We start from the raw sequence: 24,632 nt of genomic DNA on the forward strand, positions 1-24,632 counted from the left end.
TGTTTGCCAAAAAGAAAGGGTGACAAACTTTACCAAAAACAAAGAGAGACAAATTATTTTTAAAAAAGAAGAAATGTTTTTGAAATCCCGGTGAAAGAGGTTGGTAGGGAGGTTGGCAGTGAAGTTGCTGGCTACGGAGTCTTGATGAGATCATGGGCGACGAGGTTTGGAAGATGTTCTTTCCACTTGACCAGGTGATTGATGATGGGTTGGTACGCCTTTCCAACTAGGAGCTTGGTTATCCTGTGTATAGACACATTGTCCATCTCGCTGGATAGTAGGCCTTGGCGGTAGACTTCTCCATGGCAGTAGGTCAGAACAATCCCTGACATGATGCATCCACGTGGGGCATAGTGGATGGCATATTCACCTCTCCCACCCCCCCCCCCCCCCCCGCCCCCCGGCTCCGGTATCGGCTGGAAGTTCTTCAGTTGAGTTCCCGACATTAAAGTTGATTAGTCCTCCGTGTCAGCTATGAGGTAGTCGTGGTTTCGCCGACCTAACTTGGATTTCTGTAGGTTCCAGCAGTCAGGTGTATCCGTCGCATCCCGCTGTTGGGGTGGAGGCCTTTCCCTGGCTGGATGGTTACTCAAGTGAGTGATGGCCTTCCACTTTCCAACGGCCGCAGTTCAGGTGGACTCAGCTGGTGGTACTTTCCGTGAAACGGGCGGTACCACTGGAGTCGCAGGAACATCCATCTCGGGGCTGGCTGTCGAGTCCATCACGATGACGTGTGGGTCCGCCGCTGGCTTCACAGGCAGGTCGGTCCGCTTCAGCCGGCTTGGCTACAGGCTTGACAGGTCGGGTTGAGGACAGCGACGATAGTCGAGCTGTCTCCCCTGTGCCGCCCCTGGCGTGCACGGCCTCATCCTATATGGCTTTCTCCTTCTTCCTCTTCTCTTCGGTTCGCCATACACTAGAGTCAAGGTTGTCCGTGCTCCAGTGTATGCGACGCGGTATTCCAATGTCTCCATACGAGGCGATCAAGCCCCCCCCCCCCAGGTGTGTGTGTGTATGGGGGCAGATCGAGAGAACATGCATTGACATCCGTACGCATCGCTGAAAAAAAAATCAGCATGCAAGAGTAGAATGTTACATCTAGGTGTTTTCCGTCACGTCCTCTTCAGGGATATATATCTTAAACGAAACCGGCCACGGTGGCGCAGTGGTTAAGCCATCGGACTATAGACTGGTATGTACAGGGTTCTCAGCCTGGTACCGGCTCCAACACATAGCGAGTTCTTAAGGGTTCAGTGGGTAGGTGTATACCCTCTTCTCTCTCCACTAACAAACTCAAAACTAACCCACAGTCCTGGACAGAAAGCCCGGATAGCTGAGGTGTGTACCCAGGACAGCGTGCTTGAACCTTAATTGGGTATAAGCACGAAAATAAGTTGAAATCAATCAATCTTAACGGAACGTTATCAAAGCCAGTTATGCCAATGAGTCAGCTGTTTGAATGTTTACGTAACGTCACTGAGGTAGCAACTGGAATAATAAGTGATTAGGAGATGAAAGCAGCAAGTGTGGCGGCCCTTGTGGAATTAAATTGTCAGCGGTCTAGATTTATGTGATCAGGAGATGAGAGCACCCAGTGAAGGGGCCCTTGAGGAGTTGAGCTGATGTCCTGGGGTGACGTTATTATGGTCCGGCAGAGTATGTGGGAGATATTGTTGTATTTATATTATAGTCTAGCACACAGTGTGTTGTAGCCTGGTACTTTTATTTAGTGTTTTTATGGACCAGAGTAACTTGCCTATCCCAAATTATATATGTGTAGGGTGAATGGATAAATAATGGGGTTTTACGCCAGAGATAACCTACCTACTTATGGTGTAATGGAGTAAAGTATATAACCCGCCTTTTTCCAAAAACCGCTGACGGGTCGTAACTCGGCTATATTAATAGTATTATATTTTGATGTAGGTGTCATACCTGTAACACGGACACCAGGACAGTTAATGATCAGTAATTATAACTTGATTCTAGTGGTTAATCAACCAAGTCAGGTAGAGTACGTGTAACGTTTATCTCATAACAAATAAATATAAATATGGGTTATCCAATTGTTGTTGTTTTATATATCTGGATATAACAATATCAATAATTAGTCATTATTAATTAAATGTTTACTTGTTTCATAAAACAAGTTGGGGGCTTGTCGAGTTAGAAGTAGTAAATTCATTGTTGTTTGTCATTGTGGTAGTTCACCCGTAACAATAGATAGAAAGATAGATAGATAGATAGATAGATAGATATGTATTTATTGTCATTTCAAAATTTAAACAAATTATATCTCGGCGATTTTTTTTTATTACTTATGTATTATTGTCAAATATATATATGAGAGAGAGAGAGAGAGAGAGAGAGAGAGAGAGAGAGAGAGAGAGAGAGAGAGAGAGAGAGAGAGAGAGAGAGAGAGAGAGAGAGAGAGAGATGCAGAAGGATAATGTGCTTGCAATAAATGTTTTGTCAACTCTTTAATTCTTTCATTTGTTTCTATTTTTTCCCTAGATAAAGACACTGACGATCATACATATGATTCAAGGTAAAATGCAGATGTGTGTTTTGATTTAAAAGTATTGTCATTGCAGCTGCATACTGTTTGAGTCTTAAACAAGTTAAACGTTTGTTTTGTTTAACGACACCATTAGGGCAAATTGATTTATTAAGCATTGGTCATTGGATGTCAAACATGTGGTAATTATAACATATATTCATAGACAGTAGCAGGTTTCCATGAGCCAATAGGGTTTATCTGTATTATTTGGGGAAAATAAGGCTCATAGTAATTTTTATCAAGATATGCATATCTAGGGTTGGAAAATAGGTGATAACATTAGAATAGTGGTAGCTTTTGAGAATTATCACCCTTTTCCTGACCCTAAGCTAAAATAATAGTTGTTAAACTACGACCAACACACGACAAACAACCTATTACAACCCAGTATTTCATTCCCATGTTGCTGTTGAAGCGTACTCTTCTGACATCAAATAAACGTGTATAGTAACATGTTATAATTATTGTAAGCCGACCTCAGTGGTGTAGTGGTTAAACCATCAGATGTATGTCTGGTGGGTATTGGGTTCGAATCCCTTTAGTTCCAAGCCAGAGTGAGTTTGACGACTCAATGGGTAGGTGTAAGGAACTACACTGAATCATCTCTCAGTAACTACTAGCCCACTGTCCAAGACCGATAGCCCAGATAGTTGAGATGTATGCCCAGGACAGGGTGATTGAACCATAATTGAGCAGAAGCACGAAAATAAGTATAAATGAATGAATGAATCATTGTAAGCAATGCAAAGTGTTCAGGAGTATTATGATAATCATTTTCCTCATCCTCATTTGATCTTTTCCTATAGTCTAGTAGTCTACATATCAGTATACCTTACTGACAGTATATTTGCCACACATACGCACACGCACACACACACACACACACGCACACACACACACGCACACACACGATGTGGCAGTATATTCCTCTTTGGACAGTTTCAAGCCAGCAGATCCAGAATAACCTCAGCTCCTTATTCCTTTTCAATCATCCACCCTCTACCAAGAGGGCTTGGCACATTCGGTTGTTGCTCCAGACACGCCTCTCAATATTTTTGGCATGAAGGTCTGAAGCAGTATATATAAGCTGGAGGCTGATGACTGTCTACCTCAACTTTGTTCACACAAAAAAGGTTGTACCTGAGATCATTGACCTTAGTGTATGATGCACTGAGGACACAGAAGAGACATGTGAATGCCTTTACTGCTGATACTGCTTCCTGGTTTTGTGTGTGTGTTTTTTTGTAATTCTTTGTCAGTAAGTATCGTGGAATTTTGATTTGTTACCTTTTAATTGACCTGGGGATGTACTGCTTGGTTCAGCTGTTAATAATAGTGTTTGATAACTCCAACTTTCAGGCTCTGCCTCCAGGAGACTGACTATATTTATTGTGACCCCAGTGGTATAATAATTCACAGGGATCAAGCCCAAATGGTCGTTCCTAGACATCTGCATTGAGAAATGGCTCATGTTTCAATCTCCATGCATATCGGGATTCTTTTTCTGGGAAATTCGTCTTTAGAGCAAAGTTTGGGGCTAGGTACCTGGCATAGTTGATCTTATTATAGGCAAAACACCATCAGATCATAGTTCTTATGACATTAAGGTCCACATTCCAGTTCACTACACGAAAAGCACATAGAAGACCAAGTACATGTATTGCATCCTCTAGCAAGTGATTTAGGACACCCAGTACGTGGATAGCTCTCCATTGTTGTGAATTAGGTGTCCAATGAAATATATCGACATTGTTATCAGCTCACCTAAGAGTGGACTTTACAAGACACTGTTGAATTTCTGTTAAAATCGGCGACCATGGTAAGAATGATGATCAAATCACTGTTGCCTTAAACATTGTCCTTCACCCATATTGTAAATCCCCGTTACAGTACCAATTTCGTAATGGTTTCTTAGAAATACTTGTGTACACCGACAGCATGATTGCAGGATTTACAAGCATGGACCCCAGTAATGGACAACTTAGAACAATGTTAAAAACGTGCTAAATTAGTTCAGTAGCTTTTACAAAAAGCGTTTGATCCATAATTACTATAATTTTTCAACAAGTAATTTCTCCCAGATTAGTTCTGATTGCTTGTAGATTTCAATCACTGTGATTAACTGTTGTGGCTGGTACATTAAAAAGGGCCAATACCCAGCATCTTCTGAGGTTCGCATTTGGTTGATGTTAAATCTGGTCCACCTTGGGATTCGCCGATCCTCTGGACATTTTTGCCCTGCAAGGACCAACATCAGGATCTTCGTACATGCAACCTTTTAGCAACTTCTTGGTTTTCTGGATTATGGTTGTCTCTGGTAAAATGAAGCCATGGGTCCATACGTGCACTGGCTACATTGATGTCCAACACTTGGTGTTCAGTGTTGATAGATGTCTGCTGTAGTCATCGAGTCAATGATCTATATGTTTATGCCAGGGTTTATGGACCACGTCGTCCTAGAGCTGAACTTCAACACATTCCAAACTAAGGTCCACCACACACCAAAGCTGGATCTGGGTCTGGTTAGTCTTGTGCTGTCAAATTGTTACATAATGTTCCATGTCGTTCACGCCAGAACAGTTGGCCTTGTGTTTTGTCACATTCGTTTAAGTGTGTTTCTTTTTCAACTGGTACCATACTCACCAGCCTCAGTTTCAGCCCCAGTCCCAGCAACAGCCCAGGCTCTAGTATGTTTTAGGCACACGCCATACCAAAGCTTGTGCAATATCTGGATTACCTCGATTTTTCCAGAAAGTGTTTTTACGAAATCTTTTGTTGTCAACATGTCATAGAAAATAGCATGTCATGGTTAAATGAATGGACATAAGTGGTGATCCCGTCTGTTTGTACCTTGGTGTCAGGATGTCCAGTTATCAGCCAAAACGAAATCGCTTTAGTTTATTTGGTGTGCAGAAAGTAGCACTGTTTTTGATATAGCATGTCTTCTTGAATTTTCATAAAGTATGCATATCTTGAATTGTTTTTATATTTTTTTATGATAATTTTCTTAATATCTGAAAATTGGCCAAACCAAAATTTGTTCCAGTGCAATATCACTGCGTGCGTGCGTGCGTGCGTGCGTGCGTGCGTGCGTGCGTGCGTGCGTGTGTGTATGTGAGTTCAAGGTGTTTGTGTTAAATTATTTTCAGAAAACAAACAAGAAATCATAAAACAAATTAAAATGTATTAAAAAGTTTCCTTTTTTGGGGTAAGGAGTAGTGCTAACAATTTTAACAATGGTTTTAATAATGTTCACTGGTTTAGTTTGTAATGTGTTGAAGTTTCAAATCCACGTTTCTAAAAATGGTAATCTTTATTTAGGAAATACATCAATTAAATATTTTTGGCACTCCATTTATGAAAATAGGGGTATATACATGTACCTTCTAAAAATTACTATGAGCCTTTTCCCCTCATATGATACAAGTGGCCACAATTTTGCTGTCTGGTTCATAGCCTACAAGGGATCTTTTATATTAACCATCCCACAGACAGCATAGCACATACCTCGACCTTTGGTATATCTGTCGTAGTGCACTGGCTGGAATGAGATATAACCCAATTGGCCCACCGACAGGAGTAGATCCTAGACCGACTGCGCATCAAGCGATCGCTTAACTCTATGCTACGTCATGACCCTCTCTTAAACAAGAGGGAAAACATAAAAAAAAACATTAGCGCAGAAAAAAAAGAAAAAAAAGTACCAGTAGCAACCACAGCCAAAAAACCCCAAACCAACAAACCCAGGAATTGTTGGTGTGTAATGCCTAAATATATATATATATATATATATATATATATATATATATATATATATATATATATATATATATATATATATATATATATATATATCTATATATATATTCTTGTTTTCCCCCTGTCTGTTTCTATTATTATCATCATTATTATCAACATCATCATCATTATTTTATTTTTGATTTTGTTTTCGTATTATTATTATTAATTTTAATATTTTTGTAAATGTTTTTTAAAAATTCAATACATTCTACTTATAGTTCTACCTAACAATACTTTGAGGTATACTTCATGCATCATGTCATGTATTGCTTGTTTGTGATTCATTTCAGTCAGCCAAACACTATATCGCAGACAGTGATGCAATATAACAACCCAACGTATGGACATGGTGAGTAGGTCTGATTTATCTCCCCTTTAATACTACAATATAGGTTGTTCTGTATCAAATATTATCATGCAGCCTTGTTTCATGTAATCTGATAATCCATACATAATAATTTGAAGCCTTTTTATGTCACTGACTGATAACACCTCCGTTGCTAGGATGATAATATTGACGTTGCTATGTGTTATCAGGTCACTATGGAATGAATTGTTAGGAAACATCCATAAACAGCAATAATTTTTTAACTGAATAAATAAATATAGCATTTACACTTCCCGTAACATCAAATTACCTCTTAATTTTCAATTCTCCATTACTCGGTCCCATTTGGAACTAGACAGCGTTTTGAATTTAAAAATTTGAAACATAAAAGCAAGTAGCTTCCTGTAAAGAATGTTTACATTGGAACGGTGTCTGACGTCACAGTCACCAGCAGCCAGTGATGTAGATATTCTTCAGGTCACACATAAACTTGCGTTTATTTTCACAGAAAAAGATACAAAAATTGTAATGTTATGCACCATAGACTTTGAAATATAATCTAAGTGTTTTATTTAAAACTTAGAGACAAATAACGTTTTGACTGGCTATGCCATTCCCAATATGCCTTCAGGCACCTGCAATTATCCGAATTCTGGTAGTAGATTCTACATGATAACAAAACTAGTTTCTACATTACTTTTAGCTGAAATATAATAACGAAAATATGAACTTGAAAGGGGTTGTATAATAAAACAAATATCAGGTTACTACTTTTTGATATCGTGGTTATTTGGTTCGGTTCGATAACGGTCTAACACCGTCGCTGACGCTCGCCTGTTACACCGCTATCTAAACCTCGCCAAATAACCACAATATCAAACCGTAGAAACCGGATATTCTATATACAAATGAGAATGCTACAATACAACCCTCCCTAAAAGTATTAATTGAACAAAGTCAGGTGTGTTTCCAAGACAGCATGCCTTAACTGATAAAAGGACGAAAATAAATATATCAATCAATCAATCATATGAAGATTCAAGCACGGCTGCCTTGTGCACATTCTCCAAGGTTCCCCGGTGGATGTGTTCGATGGCTTAACCACTAAACCACCGAGGACAGTTGACAACATCCACACACCAAAATGCCACATTAATTAATTTAGGTGAGCACTACCAAACACTCGGTGTTAAGGTAAACTAATATTAAGTATTCAGTCCTTAATTAATTGTAACAGACTTTGTGATAAACTTCATGACTAAGCATTTAACCAGCAGGCAGTTAAATGTAGTCTTACAATAAAAAAAGTGATTTTGTTTTGTTTTGGAATTCGAACCTATTATGGGCCTGGAAGGGTATTTATAATATTTGGAATTGGGACCCTGTGACCTCACCCCACCGCACCCCACCCCACCCCATCTACGTCGCTAATAGAACAAATACCATTAAAATACTGGTTCGAATGCACTGAAATGCAGATGCAGATGGGCCAGCAAGTTGTATTTGAACCTGCAAATGGGGGTCAAGGGCGTGCTTCCCCGCCCACCCCCACCCCCCCCCCCCCCTCCGAGAAAATGTTGAATTTCATGTATTCAAATATGGTATTCACAGCCTTCTGAGCACAACAACAACCATCTCCACCCCCATCCAATTCGACGAGGAAGCACCTTACGATACAATGGCAGCTAGCGTAAACCTAACACCAGGTGTGTGCAAGCAATTTGTGTTCTAGTATATAGAGGATTCGTCACGAGTTTTTTTAAATATCGAAAATATCAACCTGTGTCAATTTAAAAACAGATATTAATATATCCCATTGTGGCCGCCTTTTTTAATTTCAAAACGGCCGCAACCGGTTACAATTTGTACTATTCGAAATACCTCTATTCCTTGCTAGTGTCATAATACAACATGCATATGGTGGGAATTGTTTTTGTGTATTTATATATATATATTATATAAAAAAACACAGGAAACCAAAAACAACAACAACAACCCCATTCAGCTAGGATTGGTTACACGTTGGCTCATAATAATACTTGTCATTCTGTTCGCTCTAAATTGTTGTTTAAATCATCAATTTTAAACACATACCACAACGTTAATACCTCACAACAGACGAAGTTGTATTTTTTTAAACATATTTGAAGAAAAATTCCAAAAATATCTGCTGATATTTAATTCATTTTGTTGAGTATATAAGTCAGTCTTCCTCGAGAACTGGCTGGTACGTAGCCCAGTAGTAAAGCGCTCGACAGATGTGAGATCGATCCCCGTCGGAGAGCCCATTGAGCTATTTCTCCTTCCAACCAGTCCTGGTGGTATGTGTTATCCTGTCTGTGGGATGGTCCATATAAAACATCTCTTGCTACTATTGGAAAAATATAGCGGGTTTCCTCTCTAAGAATATATGTCAGAATTAGAAATGATTGACATGAACTAGCCAATGACTAATAAATCAATGTACTCTAATGGTGTCGTTAAATGAAACAAACTTTAAGTTTTAACTTTTCCTCGAAGAACCCCAAGCCAACCACGATCTTCCTCATTAGAATAAAACAAAAGCCATAACATTCATATGTTACAGATATGATCTCAGTCATTAATTGATTCATTTATACTTGTTTTAAACTTCATATCCATCATATCGACACATACCTCAGCTATCTGGGCTGTCTGTCCAGGACAGTGGGTTAGTTGTTAGTAAAACAGAGGTCGCTGCAGTTGCCTTACACCTACCCAGTGAGTCGTTAAACTCACTCTGGGTGGGGCTAGTACCGGCATGTGAATCCAGTACCTTCCAGCCTTAAGTGTAATGGATGAACCACAACACCACCGAGTCCGACAGATGGGATCTTCTCGGAACATTGAGATACGGTGGAGGAGGTGCGCCTGATAAAGTATCAAAATAGCCAACCAAGATACTCGAGGAATGTATAGGTCATGAAGGCTGGTTTAATATGATAATACCATACTGGGATCATGAATCGGTGTAAGTAATACATTAAGAACAACCCAGCATATGGAACATATAAACTAGGTGACTAAAACTGATTAATGTCCCCTTTTACGCAACAGTATAGGTCAGAATGGTCTAAAAACGAAAAAGACACCACCCCCCCACCCCCTCCCTAAACCCCCCCCCAAAAAAAACAACTCCAGCAAAACAAAAACAAAACACAACAACAATAGCAACAACAACAAACAAACAAACAAACAACAAAAACAACAACAAAAAAAACAACAAATAACAACAACAAACAAACAAAAAACAACAACAAATAACAACAACAAACAAACAAATTATTTGAAACTTGATCCTGCAATCATTACCTTTATTGCTAAGACATGATGACGAGACCAACTTCTATATTTTCAGTCACTAACCAAAAATGTTGCAATTTTGGGACGGAACTACGTTACGAACTATTTAGTTTTGCCATATCGATATTGTAAAGACAAAGCTAAACACATGTGCACCTTAGCTAGTGTTCTGGAAAACGGTAAAGTTTTTTTATTTTTTTATTTTTTTTAATATAAGCAACATAAGCAAGGTCAAGGTTGGGGCCTTGAATCATTGCTGTACATGGTATTATTGTATATACATAAACGATACATAATTAAAGCTATACACTCGTATATAAAGCACTTATTAAACAATATGTGTATACATATGCATGTGCGTTTGTGTGTGTGTGTGTGAGAGAGAGAGAGAGAGAGAGAGAGAGAGAGAGAGAGAGAGAGAGAGAGAGAGAGAGAGAGAGAGGAGACAGACAGACAGACAGACACGGGCGTGTGGATTAACAGGGATGAAGCCGAAGACGATAGGGAACACAAACGGCGCGAGCCGTATGCACACATATATAGTATTCAATATTAAGATGAAACAGATAGGCTTAACATGATACTGTAAAACGGGATATTAGCAATGCAAAAGCATTACATAACTAAAGAGGAAATATTCTGGAGACTAGGAAGGAGAGTACTAGAAATAGAAACAAAGAGTGAGAAAAGATGAAAAAGAAGAAAACAACAACAACAACAACAACAACAACAAATTATAGAAAGTCGAGATACGTTTTCCGAACTGGCGATATTTTGCATAAAAGTATGTTTATTAGCTTATTCGTATCTTTTGTTATTAATAAGTTTATACATGAATTTATACAATTTGTTTGAGGAACTGCTGCCAAGGTTCCCACTGATCATCAAAGTCTTTATACAGGCAATTTTTATAATTTTTTTATAAAATATATATTTTTCAATCTGTATTTTATCAATAATGAATCTTAGCATTGCGTTTTTGTTTAATCTGATATTTTGTAATTTCGTTCTATATATATAATACTTAATATTAATAATGAACCAATTAATAAAACAATGCTTTTTTGTTATGATACCAAATAAAACCATGTTTTTATCCAACTGAACATTTTCACCTTTTTTTAATGCCCATTCTTCTACCGCTTTCCATAGGACTGTAACTTTAGAGCACTCATAAATAAGTGTTCCAGTGTTTCTTGAAAACGGTAAAGTTGTTAAACATGTTTCGTATTATGTTGGACTGGAGGACAAATAAAGAAACCTGTTACTGTCTTAAAGTAATAGGCATTACTCTGCTCGGGTCGAATGACCAATGACGCTCGGCAGGGCCTCGCAGCATTCGCCATTGTAACTGTCGCAGCATACAACCGATGTTTTAAGCCAGTAACCAGTTATTCTCTATTTGTTTGTCCCACAGAAGAGAGACCAGCACGTGGGACACGTTCAACAATCGCTGACAGAGACGAAGCACCATATGGTACTTTTTCACCGTTTACGAAAATTTAAAATAAGGTTTGTATGTTGCATATATCTGTAACAAATGTAGTTTAATTGTCCTTTAATCAAGAACTATGCAATTTTTCGGTGGGGTTGAGGGGGTCCGGACCCCTCTGCTCACAACGAAAAAACTAAATTTGTTGCACTTGTTTTAAAATGCTCTCACCGTTGTTACTAGTATACAACTTCCGTTAAGTAGTTGCATGCAACACTTTTGATTGGTTCTTTGTCTAATGCTACAGAACTAATAGACTCATGTTTTGAAGACTCTATTTTTTTATATGATGAAATCATACTAGACACACATGTCAATATGTCATTGTTTTCTCAGCAGTTCCATCGGCCGTGTCGCTTGCCAGGTTGCCTGCTGTGTTATTCTTTGTCACTGTTTATGCTGTTCGGGAAAGAATGACAGTCTGGTGTGAATTATCTTATTAGTGTATAATTTAGGCTTAAACGGTTCACTTGTTGACTCCAAGCCAGTTGATGTCTTAGATGTGGCTTACATAAGGGTGTATACCACCAAATCAAATCCCATGGACGACAGTAGTAGCATATGTAGCTAAATCTCCTACCTGCATCATATCAATCGACATATACCCCGTGGATATAAATACTACCTCCCCTCACCTATAAAGTGATAAAACAAAACGGGGTGAAACTGCTCATTTCAGAGATAACGAGTAGCGTCTATGACTATTCTAGTTCGACACAAAATTTGAGTACTTTTATTTTACAGGTACCCTATACAAGTTTCAAGCACAAGGTTACTTGACACTATGGTACTAGATGAAATAAAAGTGCATGCATGTTTTGCCCATATGAAACTCTTCTCTCTTTTTTCACAACAAACACACTCACATTTATCACCAATGACAGGAATTGTGGTATTAAATGCCCTATCAAAAGATGGGTGCACCTCGAAGTTTGACCCATCCGGAAGTTAATTGGTTTAGTACTGCTTCAAAACGTCCTGGACCCGCGCCTGCATGATACCCTTAGAGGTTTAGAGACTTTCTTAATAAACTGTTGGACGACCTATAGCTTTTTTGTTTATCAAACGATTGCCTATATAGTTACAGACTGTTATGTGCTTAATTAAAAGATTACTCGATTAAAAACAATAATGATTTTAAAAAAATAAAAATACTAAGTTTATTTTATTTTATTTTATTTTATTTTACCGAAATCATTTACATGTCCAGTAGGGCGAGCGATCGGGGTCGTTTGCTAGACTGGTCTTTTGCGCCTAACGCTAAATCAATGTGATGTGATAGAAGACGATGGTTCCAGTTAAATATTCGTGAGCGCTCGGCAAGCTGATCACGCCATTACTGAACACAATAATTGTGACAATTATGATATAATTATTAGAGTATGTGCCCATCTTACTGCACATAGAAGGCCGGGATTGCCAGAGCTACTGCTAGTCTTAAAAAGGTTGTCCTCATCTCCATTAAGTAATAATTACCAGGCTACATATTTTGGAAGCTATCTTACTTCAAAGATATTGTAAAATCGTCGTAGGCTATGACATCATTATAACATACAATTTTTCGATATCGCAGCGCTAAGATGGTTTCAAAAATAAGAGCTCTAGTTCCTAACCTATTTCTAGCTTCGCTCAATTAGTTTTACATGTTAATAATGTTTCGTTTTGTTTGTTTGTGTGGTGAGGTTTTGTTATTGTTGCTTTGTCGTTTCTTGTTTTGTTTTCTTGTTGATGTTGTTGTTTGTTTGTTTGGTTTTGTTATACTGACATTACAGTAACTGTCATCGTTAGAATCATTATTGACAAAAACATATCACTGTTTCCATCATCATTCGTAATTCTGTGATTATCTTTCTTTGGGGTTACACAGACTAAGACATATTCATGACATGTGTATTGTACATCGCCTCAGAAGACAAACGGAAGGGATGAATATGACTATAATGATGACGTTAATCAGAAAATTTAACATGACTTTTTATCTACTTTTACTGTTATTAGCAGTTACTGTTGTGCAAGCTTTCGTTTGCGAAAATCTCCATATTAGTAAATTGTTTTGTTCTGAATAAACAGAACTGAATATGCTTTGGTTTGTGTGTGTGGTGGGGGTTTTGAGCGGGGTTTTGCTTTATTGTTGGTGGTGCGTTTTTTTTTTTTTTTTTTTTTTTGTGAGGGTTTTGTCGTTTCGTTTTGTTTTTTTCTCGTGTTGATGTTGTTGTTTGTTTGTTTTTGTTATACTGACATTACTATCATCATCAGAATCGTTACTGACAATTATGTGATTATCTTGCTTTCAGTTGTCACAGACTAAGACACGTGTGCTGTACATCGCTTCAGAAGACAAACGGAAGAGATGAATATGACTATAATGATGACGTTAATCACAAACATTTAACATGACTCTTTATGTACTTTTACTGTTATTATCAGTTACTGTTGTGCAAGCTTTCGTTTGCGAAAATCTTCATATTTGTAAATTGTTTTGTTCTGAACATTTCTTCGATATCTTATAAACAGAACTGAATAGTTGCCTCCTGTATCATATTCATCAGGATTTTAGAGAGAATTTAGAGAAAATCTGACGTCATTTTAGTCAAACGAGCACATGACACAAATTAAATATGGCCGCCCGGTCATATGGCATCATTTTGGCAGTAAAGATTTGGATTGATTATAATTGATTGATTAGCAACACATATCTTATGCAGAAAAACACTTACTCCAGAGTACTACTAATCCTGTTATTATTAATACTACTACACTTTCTCTTTCTCATCCTATTAGTGTGGTTTCTTGTTGCTGGTTGTTGTGTTTGTATTTGTTGTTTTTTGTTGCCGGTTTTTTTTGGTTGTTGTTTTTAGTTTTCACTTTATTTTATTGTTTTGTTGTTGTTTGTATTTGTTTTCTTTTTTCATTTATTTCGTTATGTGAGCGGTGAGTCTATTGCCTAACAAAAACACAATTAACGATGGCAATGTTCAATAATTGTATTATTTTAATACACTTTTGACAGTACTGTATGAAAAAAGGAGTCACAGTAACTACGGATATGGAACGTTTTACGTATAACCGGCCATTTCTATCGAAAAATTTCCATTGTAATCTCATAAAGGCAATTCCAGCCCAAAACGCAGAAAGCGAGTGGAATCACCATGTGTCCGGAAGACAACGCCTACCATTCTTCTCATCCCACCCCACGATTTTTGAAGAAATATAATTGTGATTGGCCTTCCTATTACAATTTTCTACATTTATTCATTAAAGTCAAAGAAAATTGTATTAGATATATCAACATTTATTTATGTTGCAATGCAAAGACGTAAAACGTTCTTGTTTCCTCCTCTACTACCACTACTATATTATCAACATTACTACTACTACTACTACTAACATTATTATTAATTAATAATTAATTTTTATATACATTTCCATGTTTTGTATTTACTAAAATGTTTAAATGTAGTTTGTTACCATATTTTACTTAACACTATTGTGTTAATAACCATGCAATATATTTTGTATGTTTTATCCAAGGGTATAATAAACTTATTAATTGATTGATTGACTGATTGATTGATTAATTGACTATACATATATAGGTAAGACACTTCGGCATGTGGTTTAGTGAACCAGGTATAACTATTAATACAGTTTATGTAAATGCGAACGCAAACTGTTTTAGTTAAACTGGCGTACGATGGAAGTGACACTCACGTCACAGTCAGGATAATTGAGTAACTAAATATTTAATGAACGTCCTGTCGCTATGGAGCCGGCGAGACACTCTGTGTTTAAAGAGCAATAGCATGTAACAGCAGAAAGCTATTCACCTTGTGGTTACAGTCGTGCACACGTAACACAGTTATCACAATTCCGAGGTTTTGTGACCCTAAACCCAAAATGGCTTAATGTCACAACTGGAATGGCGTAAGCCAGACTATATTATAATTTGTCAGAGACGGGTAACCCCAGGATTTTCCTGTACATCCGATGCGAACCGTAGCTTTTTTTTTCACTGTTGCCTAAGCTTTGGCGAAGCGAGGTATTTTTTTTTTACTTCTTATTTGGTGGCGGCCCCGGCCCTGTACCTCATGTACACTAACAATTAGTTAATTGGTAATCTGACGTAGTAGGTGATCTGCAAATCACGCCAGTTATTATCATGGAATAATAACATTTTATGAGCAATAAAAAAAAAACCCTCAATGTATTTTAAGTGTTGCCTCGGGTATTGCAGGATGTCATAACGGGCATGCCATGATAACTATATATTACTATATGAATAGGTGTTTAATACTTGTCTTATACATAAGAGTCCTTTCCCCACGGACGTCAGACTTTGGGATAACATGTTCTGTCCACACGCCTTGACGTTCTCTGGCAAAACACACTCTACTGGAAGATCCGACAGTCCGGTCCAATTTTCCCGAAATGTGACATGTACAGGCATTTTTCAAAGATTTTGTCCAACATGGAGTTTTAACCTAATTTACCGGCCTCGGTGGCGTCGTGGCAGGCCATCGGTCTACAGGCTGGTAGGTACTGGGTTCGGATCCCAGTCGAGGCATGGGATTTTAAATCCAGATACCGACTCCAAACCCTGAGTGAGTGCTCCGCAAGGCTCAATGGGTAGGTGTAAACCACTTGCACCGACCAGTGATCCATAACTGGTTCAACAAATGCCATGGTTTGTGCTATCCTGCCTGTGGGAAGCGCAAATAAAAGATCCCTTGCTACTAATCGGAAGAGTAGCCCATGTAGTGGCGACAGCGGGTTTCCTCTCAAAATATGTGTGGTCCTTAACCATATGTCTGACGCCATATAACCGTAAATAAAATGTGTTGAGTGCGTCGTTAAATAAAACACTTCTTTCTTTTAACCTAATTTTTGTATGCTGAATCCATTAAAAAAAAAAAATATGTTGGCTACCTGAGAAATTACGTTTTATAGTTCAAAATGGCCGAAAACAAAATGGCTGAAAATTTAGTTTTGTGTTAAAAAGGTTGAAAAACAAGATGGCGGAAAACAAAATGGTGGCATTTGTCATAAACTCGACATCCAAGTCTTATGAAGAGCTTTATTTGCTGCCATAAATGCAAGAATGTATAGCAGCATACAACACAAATGAGTTCAATATATGTGTGGCATTATTCAAGATGGACGCCATGTCATAACTATTTGCAATGGATGAAAATATATCGTCCAAAAACGTAGTCTATTTAATAATACATTACTGTATTGTTTATTTATTACATCAAATATTATGCTAAGAGTATTTTAACATGTATGGGTATTTGGTGAAAGGATTATTTAACAACAGCAGCAACCTTTTGAATACTTTAGCACAAACTGGGAGCAAAATTAGATGGTTATTCACACATACGAGTCCATCCACTGCGAAACGTGATGCAAGGTCTAGAGGGGTACATGTTATCTTTGTATGGTAATAACATGACACAAGCAGGCTGATCTGCGAACACCCCGTTTTTGGCTCTTTCAATAATTCCCCGAGTTTGGTCTTTGGTTATTCAACATTCAACGCAGTGTTACTACTCTACACTGCATTGTCCTCGTGAAACCACACACCCATTTTCAATTCAATGCAACGTTTTTTAAAAAGGTTTCAAAGAAGAAATTACCTAATTTTACATTGCTTTCTGTTCAGTATGAGGCATTGGTATCCTTCTTACGGGTTTGTATATCTAATTTGTGCATCTAGTTTGATTAACAGATACTTGGAACGATCAAATACAACATGTCAACATATTTCTCAAACATTGTGTTGCCTTTGTGTTTTGGACTTTAAACCAATGCCTGTCCGTCAACAATCAAGACTGACTTCCTGAGTAATTTCTCAGACACATTTGAATCTTGTGTTTGTTTCAGCAATGGGCATTGGTGTGGGTAGTAAGTCATTCTTTACGGTCAGCAAAATATTCACTTCCAGGCCGGCTTTATAGACTGTAAATAGTCTGTGTACAATGTCTTAATCAACTCAAGGATAGTACTTGATTGTATTATATTGTAGTTTGGCTCTTTGGGCCTTTTGACCATAAAATTACCACATACAAATTCATGAAGGACATTGTGTAGCAACCGATGAGCATCTGCATAATAGACAGTGCACCGTCGATTGTAGTGATCATACAACAGCCTTGTTGACACATTAATTTGTCTTAACGTTTACAAGATATATGGCCTTGATCAACAACCGCCACCCAAGTAATGGGCTGCCTGTGCCACACAATTTAATTACGTAGATTTTTAAATCGCTTTGGTACTAGTATTTGGTTCTTGTCTATGACTTTCGGAATAGCTGTAGTCCTGAAGGCGTTTGTCCTGAACAAGACACACTCACCTTCACAATTTCATAGAATGTGTTTTTACGTCCACTACACCATTAATATCTTGTATCAATGTGGGGTGGGTTTGGGTTTTATTTGTGTTGTTTTTTGTTTGTTCTGGTACCTATTTTCGTCGACGATATGTCAATGTCATTGCAAATAAAGAACAACAATGGAAAGTTTTCGTCTGATGAACAACGATGTCAACATCGTGTGTAAAATCCTGTTGCCAGAATAACACACAAACATCATTGCCTATGTCCGTAACCAGTCTTGGAACATGCTTTTTGGAAGATTGTTCCAATTCCTCAAAAAAATGCAACTTCCTGGTCCTGCAGTGGTGTAAAATGGCTACCTGTAGCATATACTGCACATGTTCAATGGGACTGAGATCCGGTGACCGAACTGGCCACTCCATTCGCTCTGTGGTTTCCGGTTGATGATAGTCATTAACGACCCTAGCATGCTATGTACATGCATGAGGATGAAACCAGGATCTAGAGCACCTGTGTATGGCGGAACATAGAGATCCTGTATGTCATCCCTGTAACAAAAACCTATTATTGTTCCTCTGATCATGACATGAAGACTGGGATTTTCCCCCAAAATAGCTGATCCTTCGCCAGACGTTTACCCACCCTCCACCATAACTGTCATATTCATCAACGTTGTATGGTTCATCAACCCTCGCCCGCTACCTGGTCCGGCTGCTTGTGCTCCCATGCACGTTCCAGCGGGGGCGAACCCAACCCATCCCAAACATCATCCTGTCCTGGACGGAGGAGCCGGCGAAAGGCGAGTGCTACAACAGCTTCTTCTGAATGTGCACGTTAGAACCTATGACCTGACATGACATGACGTGACAGACCAATTGGGAAGTAAAACCTTTTACAAACTACTAAATAAATCATCTATAGTTCCTACACCACAGATGAAAATATTCAGCGGAAGGGTGTGATTTTACCTCGTCATTATGTGCGAAATATTATAGTTTACCATTTTGCTCTTTAAAAGACCCAACGCTATTGTGGTTTCAGTACCAGATTTTACATAGAATAATACCAACAAATACCTTTTTACATAAAATAAAACTGAATGATGCTAGTATGTGTAACGTTTGTTCACATGAACCAGAAACACTGCAGCATCTATTTTATGACTGTCCTAAAGCCATTGAACTCTGGAGTATTATAGAAAAATGGTTATTACAAAAAGGTGATTATACCCAGTTGAATAGGAACACAGTCTTAGTTGAATTATAAATAGTAAACATATATTTGTAAACTGGTTAACTGTTAACGTAAAATATTACATATACAAATCAAAATTACAAAAGAGTACACTAAATGAAACTCGTATCAACAATTTTATTAAAAATAAGATACAAATAGAAAAATACATATATTACAAAAACGGTTTACATACAGAATTCGACGACAAGTGGGAACCATGGTTAAACGTTCTAGAAGACCGCAACTGAGACACTTAGTACTTTTGTTATGTGTATAATTTTAAGTATGAAGCCAGTTTGGAAGTATATCTATAACTTCATTTTAAATTTTCTCTTTTCAGTCTTCTTATTATTTCCATTTTTGTCACTGCTCTTGTTTTATATATTAGTATATTGTTTGCTATGTACTTTGTAAGGTAGTGAATTCAGGGCTCCAACCATGACACTATTATAACATATTTCTGGAGCAATGAACTATTTTTTTAAAATAATAATAATAATAATAAATAAAATAATAATAATAAATAAATATAAAAATCAGACTGGGGCCCGCTGTCCCCCTCCCCCCCCCCCCCCCCCCACACACACACACACACAACTGCAGATATCGTTTCTATGCAGACTGTTTGCAAATTCCCCAAGGAAGGAAGGAAGAAAAAGTCTTATTAACGTGCCCATATTCACTGAAGGTTCAGGCACATCCATCCTACGCTCATATTTTCGAAGCAATTTTAGCCTACAAAATCGTAAAATCATCGTAAGCTATGACGTGTGCTGTAGTGACGTCACACCCTACGAACGACGGTTTTACGATTTCGTAGCGCTAAGATAGCTTCGAAATTGTGGGCAGAGATTCACCGCGTTAATGTGGGTGTAATAAATTCTTGCCCATTTTAGGTCGAGTTTACAGTTTTATTGCAAATATGATCAATAACTAGAAAGTAGTAATTGGTCAACAACATTATGTGTATTTTTAATAGGTGTGGCTTGTAAATACTGTAAATCAGTTAACATAATGCGTCATAACATTACTGTGTTGGGACAGGTACACACTAAAACGCGTATTTTTATTATTATTAAAGTCGCAGACCCTAGTTTTAACCGGTAAAAAAATTGACACCAAGTTTAGTTAATCAACAAACCTGTAACACATTTGGATAAAGTTACAATAGAGTAAAATACTTCTAGTATGCGACGTTAAATCAAAGAAATATCCTTTAAAACAGGCTAAACTTCGATTCCATAAGAGTTACTTCTTAGACGCACGTGCTGTTTGTTTTCTTTTTATTGTTTTTTTAATATGAAAAATGCACTTTCTGGTATTAGAAACAAAAGGATGACCACAGACAGTTCGGTTGTACAATAAAATATTAGTAATGTTTGATTTCAATGATCATAAACGGCTCTAATGGTGAAAAATATACCTTAGTGTTTAATAACCAGGGTCTGTTCCTTTAATGCGTCTGGTAAATGCAATGTTAAAGGGACATACCCTAGTTTTTAAAACACTAAGACATGTTTTTTACTATTATATCCGTTTTTGAACTAAAATCATACTTTACTTAGGTTTTATTATTTAAATTACCCATTTCCGTACATTCCAAGTGTATCCTGGTGTTTTTAATATTACAAAATGCATTTCTCATAATTTTAAAAACGTACGTGCGTTTGAGAAGTTACAGTTATGAATTCGAGTATTAGTCTATTTTTAGAGGGTATTTCACCATTCCAAAGTCACAGACTCATGTTTCACTCAGTTGTAACTTTATCCAAATGCGTTACAGGTTTGTAGATTAACTAAACTTAGTGTTAATTTTCACGGGTTGAAACTAGGGTCTGTCCCTTTAACAGATCACATTGCAAACAAGAACAATGTTGAGTTATTTGTAATAAAGTTACTTTAGTGTTATGTTACAGAGATTAGACAAAATAATCCTCCACCTCTAATGCAGAGCACCACTGATATGTAAAGGTGTGGAGCTAACATAGTAAATCTTATTGGGCTTCATAGTAAATCTGCTAAGTGGACTCGTGCACTTTGTTCTCGTTGCCTAGAATGTACTTCTTATAAGTCTGTTTGTTCTTGTTAGTTAAATGATTACTTTCTATTAAAGGCACAGACCGTAGTTTTAACCCGTAAAAAAATGGACACTAAGTTTAGTTAATTTACAAACCTGTAACTCATTTGGATAAAGTTGCAATAGAGTGAAAGAAGAATCCTTGACGTTAAAACGGGAAATATCCTTAAAATTAGACTAGAACTCGAATCAATAAACCGCTACTTCTCAAACGCACGTGTGTTTTTAAAAATATGAAAAAATGCTAATTGTTTTTGGTATTAGAAAGGCCATGTTGACCAGAAGCACTTCAATTCTACGGAAATGGATAATTTAATAGAATAAAATATAAGTAATATCTGATTTCAGTGATCATAAACGGCTTTAATAGTGAACTATATGCTGTAGTGTTTAAAATCTAGGATTTTTCCCTTTAACATAAACGATGTGTATTGACTTTTGCATTGTTGTTTGTGTTTTAGTTGCGCATTTTATTCTTGATAGCGTTACATATCTCGCAGTTTTTGCATTAATATCTTACTCGCGTTAATTTCATAATTTACGGTATATATTATTCCTTACATTTCTCAGAATGCTGATTTCAAATAAGATGCCAAAAATTCGATATGAAGATTGGGATATCAAAATTTGCTGATAAAGTGACCTATAATTAACGAATTTATTTATAGAATCACATTAATATTGACCAATATTATGTTGTATCCATTCTTCCAGGTGCAAGATCCTCGCTGTACAGATTGGTTGACGTTCTCCTTGTTTCTGTCCTACATTTATTTGTTATACAGTAAACTAATAATGAAAAAGTTAAAGCTTGTTTTATTTAGCACATTGAATTATTAACCATCGTCTATTGGTTGTGAAATATTTTGTAATTTTTAACATATACCGGTAGTCTTAGATATGCGCCACCCCACAGACAGAATAGCACATACCATGGCCTTTGGTATGTCAGTCATGGTGCACTGGCTAGAGAGCAAAATTGCCCAATGAGCCCACTGACGTAGACCGACCAGGCGAGCGCTTTCCACTGGGCTACATCCTACTCTATTGAAAATGAAACACAAAAGGAAACACATGAGACAGTTACCGGCCTCGGTGGCACAGTGGTTAAGTCATCGGACTACAGGCTGGTAAGTACAGGGTTCGCAGCCCTGTACCGGATCCAACCCAGAGCGAGTTCTCAAGGGCTCATTGGGTAGGTATAAGGCCACTACACCCTCTTCTCTCTCTCTCTCTCTCTCTCTCTCTCTCTCTCTCTCTCTCTCTCTCTCTCTCTCTCTCTCTCTCTCTCTCTCTCTCTCTAACCACTAACCAACTAACAACTAACCCACTATCCTGAACAGACAGGCCAGATAGCTGAGGTGTGTGCCCAGGACAGCGTGATTGAATCTTAATTTGACATAAACACGAAAATAAGTTGAAGTTTTGACTGGAATGACATAAGAATGTGCATTCAAAGTAACTACCGACCGGCCTCGGTGGCGTCGTGGTAGGCCATCGGTCTACAGGCTGGTAGGTACTGTGGTTCGGATCCCAGTCGAGGCATGGAATTTTTAATCCAGATACCGACTCCAAACCCTGAGTGAGTTCTCCGCAAGGCTCAATGGGTAGGTGTAAACCACTTGCACCGACCAGTGATCCATAACTGGTTCAACAAAGGCCATGGTTTGTGCTATCCTGCCTGTGAGAAGCGCAAATAATAGATCCCTTGCTGCTAATCGGAAGAGTAGCCCATGTAGTGGCGACAGCGGGTTTCCTCTCAAAATCTGTGTGGTCCTTAACCATATGTCTGACGCCATACAACCGTACATAAAATATGCTGAGTGCGTCGTTAAATAAAACATGTCTTGCTTTCATCTTGATTTAAAATGAACTACACCTGTATGAAGTTCTTGGGTACAAAGAACGAAATGTGAGAAGGAACAAAAAGAATCAGTCTGGAATAAACAGAAGATCAAACAGATGAGACTTACATGTATAAGCACCAAATCATAAATAAAAGGACCTTGAGACTTTGATCCAGACTTAGATAGTATAATATATATCATAAATAGAAGGGCCTAGAGACTTAGATCCAGACTTAGATAGTATAATGTATATCATAAATAGAAGGACCTGGTGACTTAGATCCAGACTTAGATAGTATAATATATATCATAAATAGAAGGACCTAGTGACTTCGATCCAGACGTATATAGTATAGTATATAATATAATAAAAATAGAGTTACAGTATTTTTCTCTTTAAAAATAAAAAATAAAAACCCATCTTTATTATTAGGCCTATTGGTAAGGGTACGTTCGAATACAAACGACCACTCACGATACCCAAGTGATAATTACGGAATTACTTACAGTAATAAAGCAGGACGGCTGACAATGTCCATTGCGATTTGAGGGGTTTCCGGCTCTTCCGTCCAGGGCCCCGTTCCATGAAGCACTCTTAGCGTTAAGATTACGTAGGCGCATAGCTACCCTATGCACTTAAGTTGATCTTAGGGCTAAGATCGCTTCGTGGAAGGGGGCCCAGGACAGGAATTGAAACAGAACAGGACAGGACTAGGTTTTAACGTGTACATTCAGAACAAGCTGTTGTAGCACACGCCTATCATGGGCACGGGTGCCGGCCTCGACAGGAAACGGTGGGGTAGGTAGGAAGAAGGATGTGTGGTGGTGCTATGGAATTTGAAATTTGGATAATGGTCAAAAGGAATGCCAAAGGGAATAAGTGCGCATTTTAGATGAAGGAAATTTGGCGCATTTTTGAACGGTCGTTCTAAAGAAACCCAGCCTAAAGGCTCATATAGACTGGAAGCGGCGCGTGCGGTGCGGTGCGGTGCGGTGCGGTGCGGTGCGGCTTAACAAATAAATAAATCGAAATACATTAGTTTCAATGAGAACGTCTTGACACCCATCAACCGATCTCTATTTTTATGCTGGGGTATCGTTAAACATCCATTCATTCAATGAGAGCGTCTTGTCACCCAACAACCGATCTCTATTTTTGTGCTGGGGTATCGTTAAACATCCATTCATTCAATGAGAACGTCTTGTCACCCCAAAACCGATCTCTATGTTTGTGCTGGGGTATCGTTAAACAACCATTCATTCAATGAGAACGTCTTCTCACCCAAAAACCGATCTCTATTTTTATGCTGGGGTATCGTTAAACATCCATTCATTCAATGAGAGCGTCTTGTCACCCAACAACCGATCTCTATGTTTATGCTGGGGTATCGTTAAACATCCATTCATTCAATGAGAACGTCTTCTCACCCCAAAACCGATCTCTATGTTTGTGCTGGGGTATCGTTAAACAACCATTCATTCAATGAGAACGTCTTGTCACCCAAAAACCGATCTCTATGTTTGTGCTGGGGTATCGTTAAACAACCATTCATTCAATGAGAACGTCTTGTCACCCAACAACCGATCTCTATTTTTGTGCTGGGGTATCGTTAAACAACCATTCATTCAA

The 24,632-nt window shown here is 37.9% G+C and overlaps 1 protein-coding gene across 1 annotated transcript in view; it reads left to right on the forward strand.

Annotated features, from left to right (window-relative positions):
• The window catches only part of LOC121386209, a 41,564-nt gene extending 26,504 nt beyond the window's left edge, over positions 1–15,060 (forward strand). Inside the window, exons 7-10 of the mRNA XM_041517039.1 lie at positions 2,515–2,548; positions 6,652–6,710; positions 11,431–11,525; positions 13,800–15,060. Of these exons, the coding sequence (XP_041372973.1) occupies positions 2,515–2,548; positions 6,652–6,710; positions 11,431–11,519 (182 nt within the window). The 3' untranslated portion in view covers positions 11,520–11,525; positions 13,800–15,060. The remainder of the gene's footprint in view (positions 1–2,514; positions 2,549–6,651; positions 6,711–11,430; positions 11,526–13,799) is intronic.
• The last annotated feature ends 9,572 nt before the right edge of the window (positions 15,061–24,632 follow it).

The sequence above is a fragment of the Gigantopelta aegis genome, chromosome 12 (assembly GCF_016097555.1).
Source record: "Gigantopelta aegis isolate Gae_Host chromosome 12, Gae_host_genome, whole genome shotgun sequence".
In the NCBI taxonomy this organism is placed as follows: domain Eukaryota; kingdom Metazoa; phylum Mollusca; class Gastropoda; order Neomphalida; family Peltospiridae; genus Gigantopelta; species Gigantopelta aegis.